At 45.0% G+C, this 10,092-nt stretch overlaps 1 protein-coding gene across 1 annotated transcript; it reads right to left on the reverse strand.

The window, feature by feature from the left end:
• Window positions 1-3,134: 3,134 nt before the first annotated feature.
• On the reverse strand, window positions 3,135-3,546 carry LOC121285207 (40S ribosomal protein S21-like). Its single transcript, XM_041201487.1, has one exon. The coding sequence runs from the start codon at window positions 3,454-3,456 to the stop codon at window positions 3,214-3,216; it is 243 nt and encodes an 80-aa protein (XP_041057421.1). The 5' UTR covers window positions 3,457-3,546; the 3' UTR covers window positions 3,135-3,213.
• Between the last annotated feature and the right edge of the window lie 6,546 nt (window positions 3,547-10,092).

A 10,092-nucleotide genomic window follows, 5' to 3' on the forward strand; every position in this document is an offset into this window, starting at 1 on the left:
CTACACAAGCAATCCTCTGGCCAACACGCCTTGCAGTTCCATACATTCTCCTCAGTCTCTTCCCTTCTCTCCAAGCACCTCCTCAAATCTTCACCACAGATTCACCCTCAATCTCACCCTATTGCTCTTTTGCACTCATCCCTCACAGTCACCCTCTTCAAATGTTATCATTTTACCCTCAACACACTTCTCACACTCATAACTCCCTGCATTCTCTCATTGTGAACCCTGTAGCCATAGCACAAACTGGAGGTGGATACCCTAGAGATCGGCAGGGTGGCACACACACACACTGGTTGTTGGCGTTGGGCAGATGGGGATGACCCAGTGAATTGGTGACAGCATTAGCTGATGCACTGTCACATGGTGCTTAGCCTTAACTCATGTTGAATTGATGTCTCCATTAATTGAACTGTTTTGATCTGTACTATACGTTACTCTTTCTCAAAGTCAGTACTATCTCATGTCTTTCATCTTCCACTGGTTTTTCATGGCTGACTGAGGAGCTGATGAGGGTCCATGTCAAGTCCTCAGAGGAGAGCAAGCACTCTGAGGATATACCATCACATGACTCATGCACTCTCCACCCTTGCAGATATACACACTCCAGTGGGTCTTGCATTAGAGATAACTAGATTGTTACATGATGAGGAGCACCTCCCCTGTGAGCAGGAGCAAGTGTTGCAGATAAGGATGGGAGAGGAGATTCCCTGTTCAAAGGTTTGCAGGATACTTCAAGCTCAGCAGAGCTGGATGTAGGTGCTGAGCCTTGCGGCCATGCATGAAAGGGGCATGTATGGAGCAGCAAAAGGAAATGTGTGTGCTTGTGTCCAATTTCCAAAGGTAGTGTGCACCCTTAGCAAGAGATTAGAGGAGTCTATTACTAGTATGAGTGCCATGATGTCTCAAGCATTTACGATGGTGACCACTTCCATGGAAACTGTGGCCATCTGCATGGAGATGTGCATGCTGACTCAGACCAATGCCCTGCACATTCTAGCTATCACTTAACAGAGGACAGAGCAAAGCCTCATCTTAATGATTCAGCGTCTCACTGACTTGCATCTATGTGCTCTCCTGTTTTTGGCTAGCAGAGAAGTGCAGATGGGCCATGAGAGGGGAGATGGAGAAAGGACACATGGCAGTAATCAAGGTACTCTACTTCTCAACCCTTGTCCAACTTCCAATCACAAGCTGCCTCCTGCCCCAATGAACAAGTCTGCTCCTCCACAGGTGCTAGTGGGGCAATCTTTGTGGAGGGGGGCCCTTACGGACTCCAAAACCCAGAGGATGTCTGCCATGGGTATTTCAAGTGTCAGAGCAGGGGAATGAGCAGTTTGCCTTTAGCTTTGCCGAAGCTGTAGGGGTTGCACCACTCAGACTAATAGGAAAAGGATAAGAAAAATATAATAGTTATACAATAGGAGTCACTTGAGTGCTTATACCAATGTTAATGATCTTCTCCCTCTCTGTTTGAAGGTAGGATGTGTTGCATAGAACATGCATGATGTAAAAAACATCACATTTTACAAAAAAACAAAGATGACAGAGGAGATAGCAATGACTCTCTCTTCTTAGTGTCACTGCTGCCCTTCACTAGGGTCATGCTTAGAAGACTCCAACCACTTGCAGACTAAGTATATCCAGAAGCACAGTGCCAGCAGATCTACTGTGGACATGATCTTCTCCATATGTCAGCTACAAGAGATGTGTAGGCGAAAGGGTATACCTCCTTACCTGACTTTCGTAGACCTCACTAAAGCATTCGAGATCATCAGCAGGGAAGGACTATACAAGATTTTGGGGAAAATTGGCTGTCCATCAAAGCTCCTTAGTCTTATCCACTTCTTCCATGACAACATGCAGAGCTGTACAGATTGATGGTACCACTTCTGAGAGTTTCAGGGTGAAGAATGAAATGAAACAGGTCTGTGTCCTAGCCCTCACTTTGTTTGGTATCTTCTTCTCCATGCTCTATATGGAAGGAGTCACCTGCATACTAGGTCAGACAGCAAGCTCTACAAACTAAAGACAAAAGTCTTGAACTGAGAACTCCTTTATGCTGATGATGCTGTGCTAGTCGCTTATATGGAAACTGAGCCAGAAATACTCATGGACTGTCTCTTCCATGCCTGCAACTTGCTCCTGCTGACTATGAACATCAAGCAAACCATGATCACGGGACAGGGTGTCACATCTCCATGCCAGTCACACTGAATAACACCCCACTGGAAGTGGTTAGCAAATTCTGCTACCTTGGGTCACGGTGATAGACAATCTGTCACTTGATGCTGAACTTAACACATATATATGAAAGCAGCTATCACCTTTGACCCCCTCACAAAAAATACATGGCAAAACATCAAGCTGACTCTTAGGACTAAGATGCGGGTTTATGAGTCCTGTGTTCTCAGCACATTGACTCTGAAATATGGATGATGTACAGCTGTCAAGCTTAACAACTTTCATCTTTGATGTTTGCGGTGCATTCTGGGCACTTCATGGAAGGGCAAAATCCTGAAAGTGCAGTGCCCTCAAAGGTAAATCTCTCAAACATGTTGGCATTCGTCAAGCAGTGGTGACCTCACCAGCTCAGACGTCTTCACAGGATGGAAGACAGTTACATACTTAAGGATTTTCTGTAGGTGGGGTAGTCAGAGCTAGGCAACCTGTAGGACGCCCAAATCTCTGCTTTGAAGGTGCTTGCAAGCAGGACATGAAGGCCCTAAACATCGAGTCTCACTCATGGGAGACAAGATAATGACAACACTTGTGGCCGGTGTGTGCTACTATGACGCTCAGATACTACAGTGGCTTGGCAACAAGTACCAGCACCAAAACCAACAACCCACAATGATGCCTAATGATCACCTCAAATGAGGCACTTGTGGTGGAACCTATCTCTCATGGATTGATCTGTTCAGCCATCGGTAAAACTGAATCATATGAAGCTCCTCCCATCCCAAAAGAATTTGATTTGCTGCACGTCCATCATCTTATGCAATAGCTAATGTAGTTATAATGATTTTTATTTCAATTAATGAAAATCCTTATATGAACATTGAATTCTCAAAGGCTTTATTTGGAGAGCATCCCTTCCACCCTGGAGAGTATCCTTCAGCTGTTAGTCAGCCTTTATTTATTTATTTTTTTTGCTCGACTTTTTATTTTTATACAAACATGAAACTTCCAATAACTTGAGTCTTCAGCTTGTTAGACAGTTTTGGCCACAATGCCATCATTCTTAGCCAGCCTCAAGATACAATCATCTGATTCACCCATCCTACGGATAGCTCCACAGATAGCATAGGTTTTGTGCTGACCATTAAATCTTCCTGTTACTTTGTCAAGATTGATTTGAATGGAAGCATGGTCCTTGGCGCCAATAACTCTGTTGCTCGCAGAGCATTTACGTGGAACATAAAGATCAACAAATTCACCAGCGTCGTTCTGCATGTTGGGTTTTTTCAGTTGCTGATTTTGTTCAGAAGTTGGATTTTTTATTCCAGTTGTTATGCAGGGATCCTGCAACCAGAAAGGTGGCCGCCGAAATGGGGAAGCAAAGGTGTGAATATGATGATTGCCTAATTATTGGAAAGAGGTGTGTTGAAGTTAGCAGGCACAGAATTTCTGATGGAACATTCAGATGCTGCAGGCACAAATATTAATTGAAGTTTACCTGGATGAGTCCATCATGGACTTCTCTGACAGCCAGGTGTGTAACTGCAGGGACGCTAGACACATCTGCCACCTCCTCTTCTTCCTCCTCTGCCTCTTCCTCCTCCTCCCCTCCTCCTTCCATTCCTCCTCTCCTCCTCCCCTCTTCCTTCCATTCCTCCTCTCCTCCTGTCCCTCTTCCTTCCATTCCTCTTCTCTTCCTCTCCCTCTTTCTTCCATTCCTCCTCTCCTCCTCTCCCTCTTCCTCCTTCTCTTCCATCTCCTCCTTGGATGCCAGCTGCTCCCTACCTTCCACTTGCTGCAGCTCCACTCCTCTCTGCAGCACCATGCAGTGAAGGGCACAGCAGACCACAACTCCAGAGATCTTTGATGTGCCACACTGAAAGGCAGCTCTAGATCTGTCCAGGCACCTGAACCACATCTTGAACATCCCAATTGCTTGTTCTATTATAGCCCTGGTGATGATGTAGTTTCTGTTATATCTCTCCTCTGACTCAGTGATGGGGTTCCTCACAGGAGTCAGAAGCTCTTATCTCTCAGAAGCCACTTGCTGGGGTTATGTGGTTAACACCTGCTAGAGATGAGAATGACGAAGGATGAAGGAGTCATGATAGCTCCCTGAATATCTGGTGCAGAGATGTAAGACCACCCTCCAGTGGTCACAACCTAACTGGTCATTGAGGGAGAGGAATCTCTTGTGATTCATGAAGATACTCGGGCGATCTGAGGGTGTTCTTGATTGCCAAATGAATACAATCAATTACTCCCCCAAGGCCTGTGGAAATCCAGCCACTGCAGTGAAGCTGACAGCTCTCTGGGCTTGACTGGCCTCATCCATATCAAAGTTGAAATAATTGGCACTTTGATAAACATAACATCAGTGACATTTGTGATGTACCTGTGGGCAGCAGACTGTGATATCCTGAAAATGTCACCAACAGATTCCTGAAGAGAAGAAATTTAGGTCTATGGTGACCTTGAAGCCCACTGGCAATGTGAGGCCACCTGCTCCTCTTAGAACAGAACTATTTCCAAGAGTCTGCAGATATCAGTAACGGCCTTCCATTGAATTGAGTCTTCTGAGGTTCTGTTGCTCTGTCATGTTCAGGAAGCTCACTTTCGGTCTATATACTCCTTACTGGGGATATCACCTTCTTGGAGCTGGAGCTCTCTGTCCATTTCATGTAGTTATGGAAAAGACGGCCACTGCTGGTCCTGTTACTGCAGATGTTGCTGCTTCTGGTGGTGTTGCTGCCGCTGGTGTGGCTCCTCCTCAGAGGTCCAGGTGACTGCTGTGTAGTTTGCTCTCATGCTACTGTGAAGGCTGAGAGCAAGGAATGTGAGATGTAGCTGAGTATGCTCCAAGGCAATCGAAAGTAACTCCAAACATTTGCAATCACTCTGAAACCAGTGATTTCAGGCTGACAGAAGCAATCCTGCAGCCACAAGCCTTTCACTGTGGCTCATTAGAAGCTTGTCCATTTCAGTCTTTAAAGCCTTTCCAGCACATCAATTTCAGTAAGCAACCACTGCCTGCTGTGCTCTTGCCTCTTGCACCTAGAAAGGTGCAGAGAGCTTGGGGAACCTGTGCGCTGGTTGTTAAAGCTGGAATGCCTAGTTAAAGTTTTAGTTACTTTCCTGACAGCTGCACAAGGGCTCCCCATTCACCTCCAAACTTACCTGGATCAAATCTGGAAGTGGGCAGGATGATGTCGGTTCCTGACCTGACAGCCTTTACTGGCAATTGAACACCTGCATCCATGCCTACCTCCCTTTACCAGTTAAAATTCTGCCATGCCCATCTTGGTGTGGATTCCTCAGTCTGATTTATTGAAGAGCCTCGTTGTTTCTTGTCTTGCTCACACATGCCACAAATCCTCTGTAGACTGTAGAGGACACTGAATCGGAAATAATCTCTAACAAATGTTAGTTGCGGCTCAATGGCCGCTGAAATGTCTGTGGGCAGCTGATGATGTTCTTTCATCATTCCCGCAAAATTTGGGCCAGTATCTTGATACCATTTACAAATTCAGAGATGGTAAATGGCCTTGTAAACCCATGGGCAGACACTCGAGAATCAAAGGGTCTTGGTGTTTTAATCTTTTTAGCAATTCAGTTGGAGCTTTTGCAACTATCTAGGAGAAGTTGGTTGGAATTTTATCTGCAGTGAAACTGTATTGTTCCGCTTTATGGACCAATGCTGAGTATTCGTATGGTAAGCTTTCTTGCTGGTGTGAGTTATATCAGTTGATTTGATCGCTGTTGCCAAGGTTTAAACCATTTATTTGTGATGGCAGTAATAAATTTGTCACTTGTTGTTAATATATCAACTGAAAGAAACATTGGCTGGAAGCTAGTTTCATTGTTAAGGGTGTGTGATAATGTGATTTTGAGGTGAGTTAAGGTTAAAAACTTGAACACAAAATTTATAGCTTAGAAATTACTTAGAAATCAGAAGATGAATAAAGCGCTAATGTGCCATTCTTTTGTTTGTCACTTTAGTGGAAGTGTTAGTTTATTTAGAATAAACAGGTTAATTAGTGTTAAAATGATAGACAAAAATGCAGGCACAATTTCAGAATTTGGAAGTATTGTGAACTATGAGGAGGATACTGATATACTTCAAAAAGACATTGATAAGCTGGTGGGATAGGTGTACACATGGCAGATGAAATGTAATGCAGAGAAGTATGCTCCTTCGACAGCACCTTCCAAACCAATGACCTCTACCTCTGCCCTAGATGGGCAAGGGCAGCAGATGCATGGGAACACCATCACCTGCAAGTTCCTCTCCAAGTCACACACCATCCTGACTTAGAACTATATCGCTGCTCCTCTACAGGGTCAAAATTCTGGAATACCCTTCGTAACAGCACTGTGGGTGTTCTTACAACTCATAGACTGCATGGGTTCAAGGAGGCAGCTCACCTCCTCAACTTCTCAAGGGCAATTAGGGTTGGGCAATAATTGCTGGCCTAGCCAGTGACACCCACATCCCATGAACAAATAAAAAAACATACATTTTGGTAGGAAGATCAAGGAGAAATAATATAAAATAAAAGTTACAATTCTAAAGGGAATGCAGGAGCAGAAGGTGGCAGGGCAGGTTGAGAAAGTGATTACTAAAGCGTACAGGATCCTGGGCTTTATAGAGAAAGGCATACAGTGAGATTTTAAAAGGGCCGCAGGCACGGAATGCAGTGTGGCGGGCTTTGAAAATTGAGGTCCTGCAGGTTGTGTTGGTATTCTGACACCTTGGGCACAGTTCCTAACATTCAATGGGACAGTGGTGATGATAAAATGGGGTGGACGCTCGCCTCCAATTAATGACCCTTTAAGCTCCTAAAGGAGCTTGTAAAGGAGTTCGTCTGGAATGGAACGAAATCTTTAAAATATTTCTGGGCGAGCCTGAACAGCCTTATGGACATAAGTAAATTTCTTTGGCGATGGTGTTGAGAAGATTCGGTGGGGTGAACCAACGCTGGCATAAGCACTGATCCTTACCTTGTCATGCAATGCTGTTATTCGTCTTATTCAATTTCCCAGCCCTCTGAGGAGCTGCCTACTCAAATCAGCAAGACAGCTGCAACTCCCAACATGGCTGCCATCTGCCTTTGGCCCTGGTGCCAGGCAGGCAGCTCCCACTTCCTAACCAATTAGTCCATTTGAATTTGAAAATCATGATACGAGCATGATGCAGCTCAAATACGGTGCCAGGATTGGGAATTGGTCTGGGCGTCAGCTTCCTGACCCCACATTGAAAATCTGGCCAATAGAGAACAGAAGCAAGGAAGTTATGGTGAACCTTTATAAACACTGGTTTGGCCTCAACTGTAGTGTTGTACCAATTCAGGGAGCCACACTTTAGGAAGAATGTGAAAATGACCTGAAGGCGGTGTGAAAGATGTGAAGGTGATGTGAAAGATGTGAAGGTGATATGAGGGATGTGAAGGTGGTGTGAAGGATGTGAAGGCGGCGTGAAAGAAGTGAAGGTGTAAAGGTGATGTGAAGGATATGAAGGGGTGGAAGGGGTGAGAAGGATGTGAAGGGTGTGAAGGCGATGTGAAGGATTTGAAGGTTGTGAAGGATGTGCAGGTTGCGAAGGATGTGAATGATGTGAACAATGAGAAGAATATGAAGGATTGAAGGATGATGCGAAGGATGAGAAGGATGAGAATGGGTTTTGAGGGATGAGAACGCGCTTTGAAGGATGTGAAGGATGTGAAGAATGTGAAGGTGGTGCAAAGGATGTGAAGGATGCAAGGGATATGAAGGATTTGAAGAGTGTGAAGAATGTGAAGGGGTTGTGAGGGATGAGAATGCGCTTTGAAGGATGTAAAGAATGTGAAAGCAGTGTGAAGGATGTGAAGAATGTGAAGAATGTGAAGGATGTGAAGGCAGTTTGAAAAATGTGAAAGATGTGAAGGTGGTGCAATGGATGGGAAAGAGGTGAAGGTGGTTTGAAAAAAGTGAAGTGCTTGAAGGATGTGAAAGTGTTGTGAAGAATGTGATGGATATGAAGGACCTGAAGGATGTGAATGATGTGCAGGATGTGAAGGTGGTGCAAAGGATATGAAGGATGCAAAGGATGCAAAGGTGGTGTGAAAAATGTGAAGGATGTGAATGATGTGAAGGATCCTAAGGATGTGAAGTGGTTCAAAGGATATGAAGGATGTGAGGGTAGTGGGATGGATGGGAAGGCATCGTGATGGACGCAAAGTCACCTTGAAGGATGTGAATGATATGAAGGACGTGAAGGTTACGAAGGTGGTGTCAAGGATGTAAAGGTGGTGTGAGGGGCATAAAGGATGTGAAGGTGGTTTGAAAAATGTGAAGGATGTGAAGGTTATGAAGGTTGAGAAGGATAAGAAGGATGTGAAAGATATGAAGAATGCAAAGGCTATGAAGAATGTGAAGTGTGTGAAGGCGCTGTAAAGGCAGTGCGAAGGGTGTGAATGATGTGAAGGATGTGATGGATGTGAAGGTGGTGTTAAGGATGTGAAGAAGGGGAAGGAAATGAAGGATGTGAAGGATATGAAGTTGGGGTGAAGGATGTGAAGGTGGTGTGAAAAGTGTGAAGTATGTGAAAGATGTGAAGGATGTGAAGGATCCTAAGGATGATACAAAGATTGGCCGGGTGGTTAACAGTGATGTTGGGCTTCTTGGGCTACAGAAAAATATAGATGGGATGGTCAAATGGGCAGATAAGTGGCAGATGGAATTTAACCCTGAAAAGTGTGAGGTGATACACTTTGGAAGGAGTAATTTGACAAGGAAGTATTCAATGAACAGCATGACACCAGGAAGTTCTGAGGAACAAAGGGGCCTTGGCGTATGTGTCCATAGATCTCTGAAGGCGGAGGGGCATTTTAGTGCGGTGGTAAAAAAGACATATGGGACTCTTGCTTTTATCAATTGGGGCATAGATTACAAAAGTAGGGAGGTCATGTTGGAGTTGTGCAAAACCTTGGTGAGGCCACAGCTGGAGTACTGTGTGCAGTTCTGGTTGCCATTATAGGAAGGATGTGATGGCACTGGAGGGGGTGCAGAGGAGATTCACCAGGATGTTGCCTGGGATGAAAGATTTAAGTTATGAAGAGAGGTTGGATAGACTTGGGTTGTTTTCATTGGAGCAGAGAAGACTGAGGGGGCCGACTTGATCAAGGCATACAAGATTATGAGGGGCATGGACAGGGTAGATAGGGAGCAGCTGTTCCCCTTATTTGAAGGGTCAGTCATGAGGGGACATAAGTTCAAGATGAGGGGCAGGAGATTTAGGGGGGATGTGTGGAAAAAGCTTTTTACCCAGAGGGTGGTGACGGTCTGGAATGTGCTGCCTGGGAGGGTGGTGGGGGCGGGTTGCCTCACATTCTTTAAAAAAGTACCTGGGTGAGCACTTGGCATGTCATAACATTCAAGGCTTTGGGCCAAGTGCTGGTAAATGGGATTAGGTAGGTAGGTCAGGTGTTTCTCACATGTCGGTGCAGACTTGATGGGCTGAAGGGCCTCTTCTGCACTGTGTGATTCTGTGATCCCATGATGTGAAGGTGACGTGAAAGATGTGAATGATGTGAAGGTGGTATGAAAGATGTGACGGCGGTGTGAGGTACGTGAAGTTGGTGTGAAGGATATGAAGGATCTGAAGGCTGTGTGAAGGATGTGAAGCATGTGAAAGTTGTGTGAAGAATGTGAAGAATGTGAAGGGTTTGTGAGGGATGAGAATGCACTTTGAAGGATATAAAGAATGTGAAGGCAGTGTGAAGGATGTGAAGGATGTTTAGGATGTGCAGGCGATGTGAAGGAAGTGAAGGATGTGAAGAATGTGAACGATGTGAAGGATGTGAAGAATGTGAAGGATGTGAAGGACGTGAAGGACGTGAAGGATGTGAAGAATGTGAAAGATGTGAAGGATGT

Source organism: Carcharodon carcharias, chromosome 12, assembly GCF_017639515.1.
Source record: "Carcharodon carcharias isolate sCarCar2 chromosome 12, sCarCar2.pri, whole genome shotgun sequence".
Taxonomy (NCBI): domain Eukaryota; kingdom Metazoa; phylum Chordata; class Chondrichthyes; order Lamniformes; family Lamnidae; genus Carcharodon; species Carcharodon carcharias.

Coding starts and splice junctions, on each gene's coding strand:
- LOC121285207 (XM_041201487.1), bottom strand. CDS start 3,456: ATGCAGAACGACGCTGGTGAATTTGTTGATCTTTATGTTCCACGTAAA.